The sequence below is a fragment of the Rosa chinensis genome, chromosome 5 (genome assembly GCF_002994745.2).
Source record: "Rosa chinensis cultivar Old Blush chromosome 5, RchiOBHm-V2, whole genome shotgun sequence".
Classification (NCBI taxonomy): domain Eukaryota; kingdom Viridiplantae; phylum Streptophyta; class Magnoliopsida; order Rosales; family Rosaceae; genus Rosa; species Rosa chinensis.
The window spans coordinates 76,005,973-76,026,435 of NC_037092.1; the positions used below are offsets into that span (position 1 = coordinate 76,005,973).

General features: G+C 37.8%; 2 protein-coding genes and 2 non-coding genes across 5 annotated transcripts; 2 read left to right on the forward strand and 2 right to left on the reverse strand.

Annotated features, from left to right (window-relative positions):
• Positions 1–11,558: 11,558 nt before the first annotated feature.
• On the forward strand, positions 11,559–14,736 carry LOC112165957 (protein PMR5). The gene is made up of 5 exons (XM_024302668.2): positions 11,559–11,997; positions 12,102–12,273; positions 12,615–12,793; positions 13,171–13,329; positions 14,181–14,736. The coding sequence occupies exons 1-5, from the start codon at positions 11,690–11,692 to the stop codon at positions 14,521–14,523; spliced, it is 1,161 nt and encodes a 386-aa protein (XP_024158436.1). The 5' UTR covers positions 11,559–11,689; the 3' UTR covers positions 14,524–14,736.
• Positions 14,737–14,969: 233 nt separating this feature from the next.
• TRNAH-GUG lies at positions 14,970–15,041 on the reverse strand. Its single transcript has one exon. It is a non-coding gene; the product is annotated as a tRNA-His (tRNA).
• A 177-nt stretch (positions 15,042–15,218) lies between these two features.
• On the forward strand, positions 15,219–15,290 carry TRNAH-GUG. The gene has a single exon. It is a non-coding gene; the product is annotated as a tRNA-His (tRNA).
• A 492-nt stretch (positions 15,291–15,782) lies between these two features.
• Positions 15,783–19,811, reverse strand: LOC112165425 (asparagine synthetase [glutamine-hydrolyzing]). Of its 2 annotated transcripts, none has more exons than XM_024301921.2 (13): positions 19,519–19,810; positions 18,995–19,133; positions 18,792–18,887; positions 18,291–18,432; positions 17,982–18,172; positions 17,703–17,864; positions 17,532–17,612; positions 17,212–17,433; positions 16,967–17,101; positions 16,797–16,877; positions 16,611–16,697; positions 16,387–16,494; positions 15,783–16,289 (listed from the first exon to the last, which is right to left on the reverse strand). In XM_024301921.2, exons 1-13 carry the CDS (start codon positions 19,596–19,598, stop codon positions 16,053–16,055), a joined length of 1,761 nt encoding a protein of 586 aa, XP_024157689.1. In that variant the 5' UTR covers positions 19,599–19,810; the 3' UTR covers positions 15,783–16,052. The 2 variants fall into 2 exon arrangements, with proteins under 2 accessions (XP_024157689.1, XP_024157690.1); XM_024301922.2 differs by having other exon boundaries at positions 16,084–16,278; positions 19,519–19,811.
• Positions 19,812–20,463: the final 652 nt, after the last annotated feature.

Here is a 20,463-nt window from a genome sequence, read left to right on the forward strand (position 1 = left end):
TCCCAGGTACACCCACCTTTTAAGGACTAATAAGCACCTTTATTCTCAAAATCTAGTAAACTCAGAAGCAAAGAAATATAAAAGTAACAACCGAGCAAACTAGATTCTGCGACCTATGGAAATTTAAACAATACTAGTTGAGGATGACGCTCCAACATCCCCAATAATGCCAACACCTGCCGGCAACTGCACCATGTATTCAGAGGTACTGCTGATCACTTTTTCCTCAAGAACTGGACCATTACGATCGTTTTCCCGAAGTTTCCACTTCTTAGACTTCCTACCCTGGAATTCATTCTCTATAACTTTTGCACACTTCGGCCTGTTCTTGTTTCCCTTTGGTCTACCCAATTTCTTCTTCCTTGGTGAAACAATCAGCTATCCATTCTTATGTTGCAAGACAAGCTGCATCCCATCGTCAACTTGGAGTAAAGGTTCAGTGTTAGACACACATCTCTTGCCCAACCGTCCCAGCCCTTCCATAGCCTTACACTTAGTTCTTAAAACAGGATACATATGAGTTGAAGCGACCATCACCCCTGTATCCTTACCCTTATCCATGCACGGTGGTTTGATAACAGCAACCGAGAGTGTCTTCTCCACTATTTCCAGAGGAGGTTGACTAGCTTGCTTTGTCTAAGTTTCTAAAAACGCAGTTAGGTTAAAATCTGAGAACATCGAAGGGAAAACCTTAACACTACCAGACAACGAGGGTTGATGTTGTGGAACAGCTTCCACTATCGCTGGCCCCCTACTACCTGTTTCGGTTCAATCACCATCGCCCTCTGAACCTGCAAGTCATCCCCATCAGGCCGAGGACCACTTTCCCCATCCGTCAATGATAGCCCAACCATCGCTGTAGCCTGGACCTGAGCCATGATCTCATCTCTCTCCTTAGTCAACCAGACATCACATCCTGCCTCTCCATGCATGAACAAGCCACAACTCCGACAAAACCCTCTGACATTTTCAAAGTTGAACTACAGTTCAAGCGCCACCGTCGCTGAAAACTCAAAAAGCATCCAAACCCTAATCCGCCTTCAAACATCAAAGACTAAATGGATCCTTTGCTCTGCCTCCTTCCGATATAGAGCGTTCTGATCGAAGGGAATCACACGGCCCAGAGCAGATCCCAGCAAGTTCGGTGCAGCCTTTTTTCTGAGACCCACCGAAAGTCCCTTAACTGCAACCCATGCTTCCACCAGATTCAGAGGAACCTCATGCAACGGACCAATATCGTCATAACTGCCAAGCACCACCATCGTATCTCTATAGAACCAAGGTCCTCCAAGCATGCATGATCTTGTTTCTTTTAGCCTCACGGTCAAATTGAAACACAAAACGCTCTCCCACTTCATGAATCGTCAGTCCAGATTTCATACGCCAAATCGTAGGTATAGTACCTATGAACCCCGGAAGCTTGCTCTTCAGGCCAAGCAGTCGACCCACCAAATACCAACGATCAGTCTGCAGCACCGCAAGTCCCACCGAACCCAAGGATACCCACGCCGTGTCTACCAGATGAAGATCATCGAGGTTGCTCTCCACCAAGTGAGCCATATGTCGCAGGAAAATCTTGGAATTTTACTCGAGGAGGTATCGAGGAAACCCTAGCAGACGGCTAGGTCAGTTTTTCTTTTGTACATTTATACCTTGCGAATGTAATCAGGCAACATATAAATTAATTAAAAAAGCGCATTTTTTTCCTACATTTAGAGAAGTTTTATATACACATCCTCAATCACTTAATGCACACCCCCTATATTTTTTTGTCATCAAACTTCCATCTATACCCCTACTCATTAATAAATAAATAAAAACAAAAACAAAGAAGAGTCCACAAAAATAAAATAAGAATTATATGCTTTATATATCAAAATATTAGTTAAATATTTCTTATAGGTTAAATTCTCTCATCGTCTTCATAATACAATCGACGTCTCTTTAAAATCATACGTATAAAGCCAAATTGGTTGAAACATATTGAAAGAAGTTATAAAACCATCAAATATATCTTGGATACATGAATACATTATGATCAATCACTTTGTTTGCAAAACGACCACCATGACTCAATCTTCTAGTGATATATCAACCTCATTCATTTAGGGATGTGGGAAAGAAGAAAGGCAATTAGTACTTACCATATTGATATGTGCCGAAACTAATTAGCAACTAATTCCACTATAAAACAAAAAAGAATGTATTAAATAAAAATTAATGATACATAGCCGACTTTTTTTTTTCTTAAGTTTTTCTCATTTATTTATTTAATGAGGAGGGGCATAGATGGACCTTTGATGAAAAAATGAGACAAAAAAATATAAGGGATGTGCATTAAGTAATTGAGATGGTGTATTTAAAATTTCTCTTTAATGACTGGGTTTCTCTTTAATGACTGGGTTGAGTATGAACTTGGTTGTCCGATGTACAAATATTGGATGTATTATAATTTTCTATCAATAAATTTATTTTCGTTTGGCCAAAAAAAAAAAATTATAAGCCCAAATCATGATTACACCTACAAACATTGCATCTAATCGAAAAACATTGAATCTAGTGATCCGAAAGCCCAAAGTAAGAATGACGTTAAACCTAGGATTCAGTGCACCGACGTACACTTGCACCGATATAAATGGATGGTTAGATTATATTAAATACACTCTTAGGTTATTAATAAAAATATTAATTATAAATATCAAGAGTCGAGATCATCTTATAAGTGTTGGGTCATTTGCACCATCGGTGCATAGAATAATTTCCAGTTAAACCTAATTATTTGTCTTTTGCGACCATGAAAATCGATTTGCGTGAGATCTAATCATCCTAATCTAAATCAGTTCTCTATTGTCGCTATCTTTTTGTTCCAAAGTCGAAGAGTCTTAAACTAATTTATCTTTTCATCCTCCTATTTTTATTGGTCATATACTCATAGAGCGTCATAGGAATCTGACTATTGACTCATAGGATATCAAACTACTAATTAATTCCATATACGAAGAAAAGAAGGGAGTTCTTTATTTTCATTAATTTGAAAACATAATTTTGCTTCAATATGTGTATATTGAGTAATATCTAAATTTTGATTTTTAGATTATAGTAATTAAAAAATAATTACGAAGATATACCCTAATGCACCCGTATATCTAAATAACTGAAATGTACCCGTACCAAATTCCAGTAATGGAACGACCCGTGGTCTAGGTAACACTGATCTCAAGTGATCCATAACGCATAATAACAAAACCTAACAAACTTGATCCAAATGAGTTTATATTTGATGAAGATAGTTAAAAGGCATCTAAAGATATCGCAATAAAATTCTTTAAATTAGAAATAGATCCAGAAGGAAATAAAAATCTATAGAAAGGGTGATTCTCAATCTGAACATGACTCATATGATTCTTCTATGTTCTATCAGAACTCATTTGGCGATGGGTGATTTTTTCAAGGATTTTTTTTTTTTTTTCATAGGAGTGTTCTTTTTTTTTTTTTTTTTTAGGAGCACCGTTTGGTGCTGTTCTGAACTCACTCAACAGCCCCATTCATCCAAAATCAACAAACGAACGTTTCAACTACAAACCAACTAATTTAAATTTCAAGAAAAGAATTAAACGCACCCATAATGTATGAAAAATACTATTCTAATATATAGATTAAAAAATTGATCAAGAAAGTAAAAGAGAGATTCAAAAAACCTGGTTCTGAAACCTTGAGATGCAAACCACTCATGAAACTTACAAGATGTAGGATCCCCTTTAGCAAAAGATATGTCATCTGTTAAAAATACATGCAAGAACAGGGAGAAAGGGAAGACTTATTTTGTTACAAGACTTCTTGTATTTATAGAATTCTTAGGAGTATTTCCAACAGATTTGCTAAACATTATTTTAACTTATAATATAATAATTTTGAGCTAAATTTATTTACCTCGAACTTTACAATCAAAATCGTTTGCGCCCAATCCCATAGACAATTAGATCACATATGTTCCTTGTATTCTCTAATTTGATCAATCACAGCCGACTCTTAACAAATCCATCAATTTCTTCATGAATTGCCGTAGCGAGCACACTTAAACTAGTTTTTGATAATGTGTCACCCAAGAAACACACAATTTAAGTGGTTGATGGCTACAAACCCTAAATTGTCTTCGTGGTGGACGGGCGTGACCCATATGTAAGTGGGCCTTGGTTAATTTGATCCATATGCATATGGGACTCAATCCCGTTGAGTAATGGCTTTGGACTTTTTAAATTTTAAATTTTTATTTTGTAAGAACCCCTTTTCTTATAGAGAAGGAGTTCGACGTTACTGAAGTTTGAGAAATATCACTAAAGATACATGCATATCCTATATCCTGTGTCATTAGATTTTAACCATGGGTTTTATAGGGTAGTTTTGGATGAGCTTCATTGTTTTCAAAAAAGTTGAATTGTTTAGGTAATGACTATTCTATTAGCCCCATATGGATGGGTCGTTATATTTAATATCATTGATCAATAAATGAGTTGACATGATTGTAGAATTTGTTTTTTTTTTAAAAAAAAATTGTCAACTAATTCTACAATCATGTCATCTTATTTATTGATCAACGATATTAAATATAATGACCCATCCTTGTGGTTATGATTGATGGTTATGATCGATCAAATTAGAGAGTATAAGAGCATATGCGATGAAATTAAAAAAATAAAGGCACAAATGATTTTAGGTGTAAAGGTTAGGAATTTAACTCAGTGATTTCTCTTAATTTTCACTCCAATAGATTACTTAATAAATTTAATAGTTTTTTTTTCAATGACTAGTCATAAACAATAATATATTAAAATTTAGCTAAATTTTAAGTAATATTATTGAAATGAAGGGTCTAGTCCGAATGGATAAGGGTACAGATGAGCTTGGGTAACAGGAGGGAGAGAGAGAGAGAGAGAGAGAGAGAGAGAGAGAGAGAGAGAGAGAATGGATAAGGGTACAAAGGAGCTTGGGTAACAGAAGGGAGGGAGAGAGAGTTGCCAGTAGCAGTTTTTATAATTTTTTTTTTTTTTTTTGAGAGGGAGAGGGAGAGAGTTGCCGGTAGCAGTATTTATCATTTTTGTTATTTTTAGTTTCAGATTGCTAAGGTGGGTAGATTAATTTAACATAAGACATTTTGTGGTACCTAAACTATCAGAAGACACATGTAAATGACATTTTTTTTTATCATTTTCCATTTTCAAAAATGCTTAGCTAAAATAGCTTTTAGAAATATATTTGAATAAAATAAAAAAAATTATATAAGACCGCTAGAGTTGCTAACTTCCCTTGCTTTGTAAAGGGACAAAAATGTGAACATGTCCTACCCTTGAATTCTGATTAACTCCATTGATCGATTCTTTTCATTTTGGCAAGTTTCACTCTTTTTTCATTCGAGATAGTGATCATACGATAGTGTTCAACGTATGAATCTTTCTCTTTTGTTTTCCTACTCGGGTAGAAGTCGATCGGGAGTTGTTGTTTAAATGTTGAATCAACTTTGTTCTGTTCATAGATAGCCAAAACTACTGGATTAGGGAAAAGCTAATGATGTTGAAATATTTCAATTTTTAGGTAGCTGGCTGCCCATGAATAACTAGACATACACTTGCAAGTTGCTAACTCTATCATATTTGATAGGAGCAAACACTTGTGTTCGCAAGTTTAAATATCATTAATTAATCGTGTTTCTTTTATATGATGAGTGTCTCCTTTCACCATCCGTCCATCTTCAACCAAATTCTTGCAAGTTGCTAATTGCCCAATATAACGACGTGTTTTACAATGCTTCAGAGTTCAGATTATTGAATCTTCTGATATGTAGGTGAGTTGTGTCATATTGATAAGTTATTATTCCAACATTGTAAATGTCATATGTTCAATTCTTACTAACATTTGTAAAGGTGGGGTGAGCTAAGGGTTAAAAAAAAAAAAAATACCTCCGATATGTGAACCGATTAGATAATATTGAAAGCATTCACTAATTTATTAGCTCACATATTTGGACTTTCAAGTTTCAATACTCATACATCATTATAAAACTTACCTTATGATACACAATTGTACACAAAATAAACATAATTTTGGTTACATCAGAATCATCTATGAGTTGAACCGTTGAAGTCTCAGAATCAAATGGAACTAGTTCTTGCTTGTTTAGATATACAAACAAGACTTGTGCTTTAAACTACTCGAGGAAGAAAACCTTAGTTCGATAAAGGCTAGATTCCACAGCCTCTTTTCTTCTCTTTGAAAAACTTGGTCATTCACACTGTGATGGTCAATGTGGTAACCCCTCTAGAAAATAATCAAAAACCTTGGGAAGCTTACAAAACAACCATCGCAATCTTCCTCTCCTCCTATAACGGAAAGCTGCTTTGCTATGCAGCTGTCATAAAAGCATTATCTTTATATCTTAAGAACTTAAAAGGACTAATTAAACATTGCAACCCAATATTTAACATGAGTTAATAGCATTTTATCCGAACTAGAGTGTTTCCCGAAGAAATAGTTTTTGTAGCAAACAAGGTATCATCACTTGTACAATCTATCCTAAACCCTTAAATTTGAATCTTATGAATTCACACGATTTGAATAAAAATAATGCTAGGTGAATCAACTTTTTGGGTACTACATGTATCTTTTTGGATACTAAATGTATCCTATCTTATGTGGCACAACCACATCAATTAATGAAATTATGTGATAAGTTGAACTTTCTGCTATATCAGTTGCCACATAAGATGGGATGCATGTGACACAGCCAAGTCAATTACTGAAATTTTGTGATAGGTTGAACTTTCTGCTATATCAGCTGCCACATAAGTTGAGATGCAGGTGGCACCCTAAAAGGTGGTTCACCTAATATTACTCTTTGAATAAAATTTTATTTTATTTTAAATAATTTTTTTTTAATTTTTAGATAATAATGCATTGTGTAAACAACTCTATACCTTTGGCCTCATTTGCACAACGGAAGGGAAATCAATTCCTTTGTCTTTCCAATTCCTATCAGGTTTCATTTCCTATCTTTGGTAAAGCAGGGAAAACATTTAGAAATGACCATTTGATTTCGTTTCTAGTGTTTGGTTGTTGCAGGAAAGGAAAGCAAAAATATATCAATGTTTCAATAATAATCTTGTATTTTAAAAATAAAAATAACATCATGGAAATTTAAAAGTAGATCAATTTTTGCTATAGCACATATGAGCAGGGATATTGTAGTCCAAAATTTTTGTAATAAATGTTGGGAAAGGAGAAAAGAAAATTAATCCTATAGGGCCTGAAAGGGTTGATCTTCCCCCTATTATCCTATCTATCACCTTGTGCCTACCAAGTAAAGGAAATGAATGACTTTTCTTTCCTAATTTCTCAAATCCATGAACTAAACATGACCAAAGAATAAAGCATGTAAAGCATAATTAACTTTGACTTCATTATGAGGAAATGAGTCACAATAAAGAGAAGCCAAAGAGAGTTTCACATTCTCTTACAAAGCTTTTGTTATGATCAAAACCCAATTCATTCTCGCCCAAAAAAAAAAAAAAAACCCCCAATTCATGAATCATGATGGTACCATAAGTGCATGAGAGGCTTGCACCTTTATTATTATTATTTTTTTTTTTCACAAAGCATATTGTATCAAAGCAAACTAGAACGATGTTCTATGTAGATCTTGGTAAGTAAAGCAAAGAATATCTACCTAGCTTTTCTAGCAGTAGCACCTCTTTCCTAAGAAAGGCGCTCCTTTTATAATTGATGGAGATAAGAATCCAACTTTGAGGCGCCTAGACACAACATATAGAACTGACCTCACACCCTTGATCACATAACATTGAGATGGCTGAGATAGTACCAACTTGGGTTGGGATGACCTCACACCCAACAGTTGCTGCCTCCTCCAAGGCTCCAACATAAGGAACTGCAGAGTAATGAGATTGGACCTTACCACACAACCTTGGCCAGTTGGACCCTATCCCTAAGTTTGACACTTCCCTCAAGTTTTTGTAATTTAAAAAAAAAAAAAATTGAATAATTCTCCTCTAAATTTTTTTTTTTTTTTTGAAATAGAAGTTGAATTCATTAGAACAACAGCCAATAGGTTAGAGTCTACTATAACTTACATAAATAAAACTCAGCAAGAAAATCCGAACTAAACTATCTAAGCTAAAGCAGATTATTAAAAGGACTAAATATTTGTTACTCCTTGTACTGTGCATCATTAAACAGTTCAGTCCAAAATTTTTAAATTAAACATGTTAGTCCTTATTCTCTCTAATTCTCAAACAATAGGTCTCAAAATGACTATTTTACCCCTTACTCTCTTTTTTAATTTTCCTCTCTCTTTTTCATTTATTTATTTATTTTTCTCCTTCTTCTCCTCTCTCTCTCTCTCTACCAAGCCACCCTCCGCCGTCTCTGCACCTCCTCCGTCTTCAGCCTCCACCCCTCCCAACCTCGTCTCCTGCTCCAAGTGCCCCTCCCTCTCCCACTCCGACTGACTCCCCCTCTCCATTCTTCTGCACGCCTTGCTCCTCGGGCAACCCCAAATTCGTGCTGCTCTCCTCCGGCCAACCCAGACCCGTCAAGGCTGCAGTTCGCCCAACCGAGGTCTCTGGCTCCTCTAATGGCAGCAAAATTCCTTGTGTCTCTGGCTCCTCTAATGGCAGTTCGCCCAACCGAGGTCTCTGGTTCGCGGAAAGTAAACATCAGGAAAGGAAAGTTGTTCCTTTCCTGTGTTTGGGATGCAAAAGGAAAGGAAATACTTTCCTGAAGCAAAGGAAAATAAGGGGGAAAATGGTTCCTTCCATACTCCAAAGGAATCACTTTCCCCCATTCTTTCATTGCATTTATTACTCTCACAACACATTATTTTATTTCATTAATTACATACTTTTTAACAACTTTTCGGATAACTTTCTTCATATTACCAAACATCGGAATGGAAAGTTCTTCAGAAATTTCATTTCCTTTCCCATGGGAAAGACAAAAGAATTACTTTCCTTTCTGCGAACCAAATAAGACCTAATGGAATGATAAATCATTTCAATTAATTTAAAATGAGAATATGAATAGAAACATGTGACTTGTGTCACTATTAATATCTAGAACAGTAAAGTCGAGAGAAATAATGTTAGAGCAAGTCCACCGATCTTGCTTTGCCCGGGCTCCAGCTCAGAAAACTGATGTGGTGATCGGACACAAGGAATTTTGGTCTTCCACTGGTGAAAGCTTGCCCAGCCAATTGTTGGCTTTTCTTAACTGAGGCAAAAAAAAAAGGCAACAGAGTGACTTTTTTCTTGACTGGGTTTGAGGGGCTGCCAGCTCAGCCGAAGGAAGAACGTGGCTGACGTCATCACCGCAGTGGAGGACGAGACGAGACGCTGAAGGACTACAAATTCTAGGGTTGCTTCGATCTCGGCCTGGGAGCAGCGTCTGGGCGGGTTGACGCCACGGAGCCCCGGACGAGGTGAGGCGACCTCGGGGGGAGGCCGGGTCCTTGGCCAGAGGACGGAGAAAAATCCGAGTCGGGTCAGACGAAACCCGCCAGGTCTGGGGGCGCGCGAGAGAGAGAGAACCGGAGGGGGGGGGGAATAAAAAAAAGAAAAATTTTCGTTCTTTGAAACAAAATAGAATTTTTTTTTTTGCTATTTATAGAAAATTTTCAGATTTCAAAAATTCATAATAAATTCATACAAACTCTGAATATTACATTCCATGTATGCACGAGATCGTATCGACGAGCTCTACAACTTTCATGAAGGAAGTTTCCCCAAATTCCTAACGTATAAAAAGTCAATTTTCACGACCCCCTAAATAACGTTCGTTTCGAAAATAAAAATCGATTAGAAACCTAATTTCTTGTACAACGACTAAATAACGTTGTATTTTACTTATTCCTAGTTTCGAAAATGAACAGTAAAAGTGGATGAACAGTGAAAGATGAACAGTCTTGACTAGTCAAGAAAAAAACGAGTGTAAACCCATGTCCAGTGGCAGTGAACAGTATCTTGACTGGTCGAATTCTTGACTTCTCGACCTTGACATTTCTTGACTACGGGTGAACTTGCTCTTATAAAACAAATAATGTTTTTTTTTTTTTTTTTGAGGAGCAAAAACAAAAATTACAACCGAAACTAAAAGAATCAAAGTTGAAAGCAGAAAGGGCTGAAAGGGGGAGTCTTCCCTTCCAAGTAGTAGGAGTCTTCAAAAGGTGACCTTGATTCGCCATCGCATCAGCCAAAATATTTGCCTCCCGAGGGATGAAAGCAAAGACAATGTGCTCAAAATTGGTAGAAAGGTTAGCGATATCTCTGGCAAGAGTACGAAGCCTCCACGGAGTGGCACACTTGTTATTGACAACGTCAATCAGAAGCTTGGAATCACCTTCAGCAAAAATCTTCCTACATCTAAGGAGAAGGGCATGATAGAGTCCATCACGAAGGGCATTTCCTTCCGTAACAGGAACTGAAGAGATGCCAATATTTCTGGACCCGGCAAAAATAGGGTTACCATGCTCATCTCGAAGGACAAAACCTGCAGCAGCGCTTTTGTTTCCAACGACGGAACCATCAAAGTTTAGCTTCTAGAAACCAGGAGAAGGAGGTTTCCATTTAATGTCTGAACGTCGAGGCCGAAGAACCGGAGGGGAGGCCGAATCTGAAGAAGCAGTTGAAATGGACACCGAGTTGGCGCATCTGAAATCTTTAGCAATTGCCGCAGAGGAGAAGACCACTGAGGCAGGGGAGAAGACTGTCTGCCGAAAGACGAGGTTGTTTCTTGCCTCCCAAATTTTCCAGCAAATCAGAACACAATTTTCAGTAGAAATATTTTCATATCCAATGTCGAACCAAGAAGAAAACCAATCATCAAATGTATTAAAACCAAGAGAAGAGATCCCAGCTGTCCTCCAAACATCCGAAGCATAGGGGCAAGAGAAAAAAAGGTGGTTTAGATCCTCAACCCCTACACTGCAGAACGGACAAGCAGTATCAAAATTAGCATTAAATCTAGCTATTCGTTCTCTAGTTCGTAATCTTTTCCTTGTCAAGAGCCAAGCAAAGAGTTTTGCTTTTGGCGGGATGTTCAATTTCCATAAAACAAATAATGTTGCAGTGGCTACTAGTAAGATTTTAGTGTAATTTCTATTCTCAACACATTTTGCTACACTAATCATTTCTATGACTTTAGCAATGCCCTTTTCTTAATCCTAATTCAAATTTTCAAGATAAAACTACAATGTTGCACACACAGACTGCATTTTAATTTGTTTTTCGGCCAAGAAATTTTTTTGGCCCCAGTTGGACTTGCAGACAATCTCACAGGAGGTGTTAGATTTCCAGTAAGAAAAAAGGGGAAGTGTCATGGTCAGGCTTCAGGGGTCCCAATCAGCCTTCACCAAAGACTACAGTCACCTCACGGGAACCAATCTCAGCAACCTCCATATACCCACATCAAATCCAAACAAAACAAGCACCCACCCTTTTTTTTTTTTATTTTTTTTATATAAGACCTCAAGCAGCACCAAAGATTTCAACTTTAATTTTAGTAAAATTACAGTAGCTTATAGCTCCATTCTCTCTCTCTCTCTCTCTCTCTCTCTCTCTCTCTCTTTCTCTGTTTCTTCTTTTCGACAGCTTTTGCTTTTCTTCTTCAGCTCCCAATACCCTCTCCAATGGCCCTTTTGTGTTGCTTAGCTATTCTTTGTCTAGCTCTGGTTCAATCTTCCCACTCTGCTGTGATAATGAGCATGAGGAACCACCACAAAACCCACCACTATAGCTCAGGGTCAATGATCCACACCAACCAAACCACTTGTGCAATGTTTGCAGGCACTTGGGTCCAAGATGACTCTTACCCAATGTACCAATCTTCTGAGTGCCCTTTAATCATAGACCCTGAGTTCAATTGCCAAATGTATGGGCGCCCAGATTCTGAGTACCTCAAATATAGATGGAGACCCCTCAATTGTGAACTCCCAAGGTAAACTAGTACTCAAACTGGTTTTTGCTGAGATGGGTTCTTGTTTGTTTTTTTTTTGCATAATGATGATGACTCTTTCTTTAGCATTTTGTTGTTCTTGGTAGGTTCAATGGGGTTGAGTTTTTGCTCAGAATGAAAGGGAAAACAGTGATGTTTGTAGGTGATTCACTTGGGAGGAATCAATGGGAGTCTTTGGTTTGCTTGATATACTCCGCAGCTCCCCAAACCCAAACCCAAATGGTGAAAGGAGATCCACTCTCAACATTCAACTTCTTGGTAAGTCTCTCATTTGTATTGCATTGCTTATTCTGGGTTTTGGTAGGTTTGCATTTTCATCAAACACTTCAGGAACAACAAATTTCAAGACCCATTTTTTATTAAATGCAGAATTTCTGTTTTCTTTTCATTTCTTCATTCAACAATGCTTTGAACGGACCAAAAGAATCGATAGGGACTGTTTGGAGGGACCCAAAGGGTTCAATTTGTTGATTACAGCGGGATAGGCTGGATAGCACCCCATATCATGTTTCTTGTCTACAAAAAGTCATGACTTAGGGAATGAGAGAATCATGCCGACCCAAACAGGCCCTTATTTGGGTTTTGCTATAATAATGCAGGACTATGGTGTAACCCTGCAATACTACCGAGCTCCATATCTGGTGGACATTGATATGATGGAAGGAAAGAGAGTTCTGAGGCTTGAGGACATATCGGAGAACAGCAATGCGTGGCGTTCCGCCGATGTGCTGTCGTTTAACACCGGTCACTGGTGGAGTCACACAGGAGGTCTCCAAGGGTGAGCAAAGATTTTGTCGTTTAACATCAAGTCATCGTCGACACACACACAATTTCATCTTTGCATCCAAAATCAGTTGATACTTGATAGTCAAACATGTCACATAAGTCGGTCCGAAAAACATAATGTCTCATAGATATTTGTTGACATAACATGTCACATGGTAAATATTATTTCTTCACATTTGGCATGATTCTCTCATGTCCTTTATCGATGACCCGATACTATAACATGTCAAATAGATAAATAATACGACGATATAACATGCAAAACTCGGTGAATAATTCATATTAGATGTAATAAGTGATTGAATTATGTTTGTGGCTATAGTAGTATTTCACCATTGACCATGTTTTTGGGACCTTGGTAACGTGTAGGTGGGATTACATGGAATCAGGAGGAAAATATTACAAAGATATGGATCGCTTGGCTGCTTTGGAGAAAGGAATGAGAACCTGGGCAAATTGGGTCGACAAAAACATCGATACCACAAGGACCCGAGTTTTCTTTCTCTCCATATCTCCCACACATTACGAGTGAGTTCCGCTCTCTCTCTCTCTCAAATTATTGTGTAGCTTCATTCATTACATGTGTTGGGGGTTCTGCCAGCTCCAAGCACCAAAAATTCACTCCATTTAATACCAAAAAAAAAAAAACACTCCATTTCTATATGTACCTTTTGATCTGCGAGTTGATAAGGTTGACCAAATATCAATTTTCTATTTTAGACATTAGAGTAAATGGTACTGGGTACATTATTATTATTGGAGTGAAGCCTCAACAACTTGCTGAGTTGAAATCATAAAACAATTATACACATTTGTTTAGGGAAGAAATTGTAGTGCGGCAAACACATGCAATGTTCCGAGAATTAGGAAGAAAGTTAGAAAGAGCACTGGTTTTGTCGGTGGCAATCTTCAAAGATGACAAAACTGGCCATATGTATTCCTGAACAAAGAAAAGAGGACCGCGTCTCTCCAATCAAGGTCTCCATTATGTTGACATAACAAAGCTGGCTATTAGAGTACTAGTTTGTAGAGTGTCACATGTTAGCTTGATTTTTATGTCTAAATGTCTTCGCTCTATTTTGCTCAGATAATTTGTCGAACATAATTTCTTACACAGTTAAACAAAAGAGGAAAACATGTACATATGGTCAGTAACTTAAAGGGTATATATATTGAAATGCTGCAATAGATTTTAGTGGAATTTTTTCTTTCTTGACATGCAATTTGGCTTGGTATGTTGTCGGACTATTAATTTCATTCATTTATTTATGAGGTTGGCACTTAATGTGATCAAGATTCACTAGTAATAGAAAATCACCCTATACTTTTATCATGAATTTGAGTACATGGCTAACCTCAATGACATGATAAATTGACAGCCCAAATGAATGGAATGGGGGAGCAACACCTACAACCACCAGGAACTGCTATGGAGAAACATCACCGATGACAGTGAGTGGGATAACTTATCCGGGGACGACATATCCAGACCAGATGAGAGTGATGGACATTGTGATCCGAGAAATGCGCAACCCTGCATTTCTGCTAGACATTACAAAGCTTTCAGAGCTCAGAAAAGATGGGCACCCTTCAATCTACAGCGGGGATTTGAGTCCTGCACAGAGAGCGAATCCTCAACGTTCAGCTGATTGTAGCCATTGGTGCCTTCCTGGATTGCCAGACACTTGGAACCAACTGTTTTACACTACCTTGCTCTTCTAAATGGATAGTCTTCTCTAACAAGTAATATAGGATTTAGTTATGATAACGATTTAGGAGGTGCTAATTTGCATCTTTATTTCTGTCGTGTAATCTGTAAAGTAATGCTTAATATATTGCTGGAGTAGTGAGGAAAAATAAGGAACCTTATTTTTCCTCATTATTTTTCCAATTATGGAACTTTTACTAATCAAAAATCTTCAATTATTGCTGCAATTTTTCATCTTTAAGCGATTTTTTGGCCATCTTACCCAAAATTCGCCAAATGGTAATGAAAATTACCAGGAAAAGATAAAAAAAAGTAATGAACAATCTATGGCTGCTGGGATTCGATTATGGAACTTTTACTAATCAAAAATCTTCAATTATTGCTGCAATTTTTCATCTTTAAGCGATTTTTTGGCCATCTTACCCAAAATTCGCCAAATCAAAAAAAGTAGTGAACAATCTGTGGCTGCTGGGATTCGAGCCCAGGTCTCCACGGCCACAACGTGGAATTCTCACCACTAAACTACAGCCACTTTGTTGAGTGATGTACAGACCAGTTTTTAAGAATTAGTTTCGTAAATCCTTTGTGCTCTTTTAGCTTTAATTGACTAATTCTCTTCCTATATGGAATATGCGAATGTCATCTAGGTTTAAAGATGAAAATACAAGCACCGTATATTATAGTTATCGAGCACAAAACGTTCAACAAAGTGGCTGTAGTTTAGTGGTGAGAATTCCACGTTGTGGCCGTGGAGACCTGGGCTCGAATCCCAGCAGCCACACCTTATTTCTTGTTTTTGTTTCTTTCACTGGTTTAGTTAGTCATGATCCGCTTGGTTCAATACCAGACTACCATTTTACACTGGTTTGGTTAGGCATAATCCTGGGCTTGGTTCAATACCAAACCCATTCCTGTTAATTTAGGAACATGGAATACTTGAAATTAACATAAGAGGAAAGGGACGCATCCTATCGCTTGTTCTTGCTGATTTTCCCGGTTGTTATATTAAGCATAATTATAGGAAAAAGAACAAAGTGGCACATCACTTGGCTGGTTGGTCGCTTCGTTCTAAATTTTTTTCTGCTTTCACTTCTCCACCTAGCTTTTTGGTGAATTTGTTGATTTCTGATTGTGCTTAATCCCGAATCAATCAAGTGTTTATGTTTCCCCTCAAAAAAAAAAAAAAAAAAAATTATAGTAAATACTACTGCAGAAGAAAACATCTCCAACTGAAGTGCATAAAGGAAGACATAGAAGAAGTGTATTCGCACGGTTAAATCTTAAAAACATCTCCAACATTTAGATAGATAAACACACACCGAAAACTCGGTTCAGCAAAATACAAGAAGATGATAAAAAAAACACAACAGCTTAATCCACCATAGAGGGGATGATAAAGTTTCAACAACTTTTACACGGTGCCTATAACTTTTATACATTTGGCATAATCATCATAAAGTCTTTTAATTCTGTGAACACAGACCCTCGAATCTGCAGGGCATACCCTCAAATTTGCAGATGTTTGGGTGTTCAGCAGGGCACACTAGCTCGCAATTGCAACTCCTTGGGCACTTGTTTTCATGTGAGGAACATTTTCAATGATTTCAGGCCCAAGTCCACTCGGAACAGCTGCTTGATTCTCATAAGCCGAGTTGTGGACTCCAAGGGCAGCCCTGCCAGATGGGTCAAGATTCTTAGACCACTCAGCATCCCACTCAATAGCCGTGGCTGTGCTGCAGGCCACACTTGGTCCTCCTGGGACAGTCTGCCTAGCCGAGTTCTGCCAAAATCGGATAATAAGCATAACAAGTTAGCTCCCTAACTAGTATGCTTGTCATAAACATAAATGATGATCATGAAAACTAGCAAACAATTACCTGTGGGAAGAACCTCTCGAAAATCATCCTATAGTAGTAGCCTTCCTTAGTAGTGGGAGTGTTGTGTGGGAAGATATGTGCAGCATTTTGCATCATCTTATCATTGACCTGAAAATATAGGTTTCAGGTTAATAAGTGGCCAAGTGGATCCAAGACCTTTTATAAATTCTTAATGAAAATGAAGAATTCCAACAAAGGGTCAAGAAGAATAGACAGATGCTTACATGTAGAGCAGCATGGGCTTTCAGGCCATCAATCCAACTGTAGCCAACACCGTCACTGAATTGTTCTTTCTGTCTGTAAAGAATGTGCTGCAGATATGAAAAAAAATTGTTAGTTTCAAGAGACAACATGATATGGAAGTTAGGAGTTATTTGCAATACTAATAGCTAAAATAGAAAAAGGTATACCTTTGGCAGATAAGGCTTCTCCTCATCATCAAATGCCTTCCTGAGGACCCATTTCTCAATCCTGCCTTCATCCTTTTTGATCTGAAATTGAAAGCCATGTGATTAGTATTTGGTTTAAAAGTTGAATTATGCTGTAAAATATTCCCAATTTTTTCACTCTTGTTTCTTACCAGCTTGAACTCTGGATCAATGCTCATTGCAACATTAATAAACTCTTTGTCCAAGAAAGGGACTCGAGCTTCTAAGCCCCAAGCAGATGTTGATTTGTTTGCCCTAAGGCAATCGTACATGTGCAGTGCCTTGATCTGCATCCAACAAAAGAAAAACTCCCTGTTATCTCTTTCCTTTCCAACTCCAGGTCCCAAGGGTAGGTAGCTAAACTAAATGGAAATTAATTTTAAAAAAATGACAGTACCTTTCTGCAAGTTTCGCGGTGAAACTCTTCCTTGTTGGGTGCTTTGTGGAAGTAGAGATATCCACCGAAAATCTCATCAGAGCCCTCACCAGAAATCACCATCTTGACCCCCAAAGACTTGATCTTACGTGACATAAGAAACATAGGGGTGCTGGCTCGAATAGTGGTAACATCGTATGTTTCAACATGGTATATAACTTCCTCTATGGCATCAATTCCATCCTATCACATGCCACATGCAAATGGTTTAGCATTTCAGCTACTGATTTACATAGAAGGAAAATGAAATTCTTTGGCTAAAACAAGTTTTGTATAGATACCTGAACAGTAAAATGAAACTCATGGTGAACTGTTCCTAAATAGTCTGCAACTTCTTTTCCAGCCTTCAAATCTGGGGAACCCTGTTAAGCATATAAAGAGACTAGTTTAGGAACCGAGAAGCGCCAATAAACCATACTGTAAATCTTCACCCTTAGTACTATAGATCTCACCTCCAATCCAACACAGAAAGAATGGAGTTGTGCTCCCCATTGCTTGGCCGCCTTTGTGCCTGCCAGGTGACGAGCAGTGATAGAGGCAACCAAAGATGAATCTAAGCCTCCAGATAGAAGAACTCCAAAAGGCACATCAGTCATCAGCCTTTTGATCACAGCCTGCAGGTATTACCCTCAACATGTAAGCTTAATTACAAATTTCTCGTGTTAATTACAAGTAACACAGCAACCTATCAAAAATAAATTCTAATATGAGTTGCAAGTGATGAAATTTACGCTTTCGAAGGCACGCCTCAGAACAAGAGGATCATATGGCGTGGATGGAATGGACTCTGTGAACCATTGGGGGTTGTACCACCTCTTTAGTCCACCTGTTTTGCTTGAGTACAGGTGACCGGGTGGAAAGGACTCGAAGTGTTCACAATCATCATTCAATCCTTTCAGTTCTGATGAAATCCAAATTGAGCCTGGATTTTGAAAAAAATTAAAAAGAATATTTTTTTTTTTATATCACACATACATATTCAAGACAAAACCAAAAGGAGCAATTGCATCAAAAACAGGGCTTTTGCTTATGAAATATACCATCAAGACTCCAGCCCATGTAGAGGGAAGTGATTCCAATCGCATCACGAGCAACAATGAAGCTGTTGTCCCGGGTATCCAGCAGCACAAAAGAGAACATGCCATCAAGCATGTCCACGAAGTTCTCCCCATACTCTTCATACTGAAACAGTAAAACAGGTAACAGAAACAGTTAGAACAATATTTTACTAATGCAACCAACATGTACATGTCCGTCACGCAAATTCAACATCTCAAAATTTGATCATCGTCAAAACCGATATAGAGGCTTAAACATAGATCAAGAAACACAATTAATACACAAGCACATGTCCACCATAGCAAAAAATCACCATCCCATAACTAGATCAAACTGATAGTGACATGCAAATGAATTAAGACTTTTTTTTTTTTTTTTGGATCACCAAATAAAACAAAATTAAGGCTTGATCGATCTTGCTTTTGGTTGTATCAAACAAGTTGGTACAAATCAGTGTGGAAAAAATCGTCTAGGTGCCTCACCAGATGGGCAATGACATCACAATCACTGCCGGTTCGGAACTTGTGATTCGGCAGACGCTTCCTCAGTTCTTCATGGTTGTAAATCTCTCCATTGACCTGATGGATTATCAGCACAGAGCCTTCATCAATAATTGAGTTCTTAACAGAAACCAAGGTAGAACCATACAAAATTAATCTTTATTTACAAAAATAGTAGGGCCTACCGTGACAACAATTGATTTGTCTTCATTAAACAGAGGTTGATCTCCAGAAGCAGGATCAATTATTGCCAACCTCTGATGGGCCAAGAAACAATCACCGTGCTGATACAAGCCACTCCAATCTGGACCCCGGTGCTTCAACCTGTCCGGTAAAAATACAAGGGTCATTTCCGCAATTTCACAACTTTCTGGTTAACAGTTTCTTTTCTCCACTTAAATTTGTCTCTCCTAATCATTGATACCCATAAATTGATAAAAAACACATATTATCACATGCTGTGGCCCCCCGTAAACATCATATCAAAAGGTATAATTTGAACAAGCAATACTTGTCACTAGGAATTTGCACTGTGACAATCATGTCATATCTTGCTAATACAGATGACTATGAACATTTCCTTTTGTTGAGAAACCAGATCAACAACAACAACAAAAACAAATGGACTCTACAAAATTTATCAACATGCATGCATGAGTAATTTCGTTAAAAGCTAGAAAAACGTAGATAACTTCGGTTCTCCATGTACCTGCGAGAAAGCTCGAGAACCCTGACCCTTTTGGCCTGAGAGTCATCGGAGCAACCCAGAACGGCAAGTATTCCACACATTGTTTGAAAGTCTAACAACCCCAGAAAAGAACAGGGAGATGAAGAATAGTGGAGAACAATCCCAAGAAGAGAGGAAATAAGGGGAAGTGTTTGGTTTCCGGAGGCGGAGCTCAGAGGTTTTTGCAGTGGAAGTAAGAGGCAACAAAACGTTCTGGTGATCACCGAACACGTAGGAGTGTTTGATTCGGGTTTTGAAGGAGTAAGTACTCCACCTCTCAGGCCACATATTTATAGAATTAGGGACTCTCGATCCCCCGGAGATTGTGGGCCCTACGGGGAAAAACCGAAAAAGCATCATAGCACCAAGCGGCGACGTTTTTTCTGTTTCTGTTCACTTTGAACAATTATCTAGTGTTTATCGTCCTCATTGTCTCCGAGGGACCCGCCGCTCCTGCCGTCTCCGTCAATGACACGTGGTTCGTCGTTTTTTCTTCTATTTTTAGAAGACCCTCCTAATTTCATGGTGAGGTTTATCCTCTTCGCATCCCCTTTTTTTTTTTTTTTCTTTTTTTTTTTTTTTTTAGAAACGGTTTCTTTTACCTTGGAGCTGTAATTAGTAACCGAGGACATTGTCGGTGTTTTGATGTATGGCATACGTTACTAACGATTTAATGTTAAAATCTTATCTATAAAGAGCATCTCCTACAGTTTATCTTATCCATTTTAAAGATCCATATGGTTAAATCAGATAAGTTTTCCTTACATGTTGCTTTGAGAAAGGTCGTGTGTGTGTGGGTTGAAGATTTTGTAATATATTATACAAAGTCTCAAAATTTACTCATCTCTTTAACTTTTAATGGTGGATTTTATAATATTTTTGAATTAAGGATTTGCTCCACTAGATTTTTTTTGTTGATAGAAATTG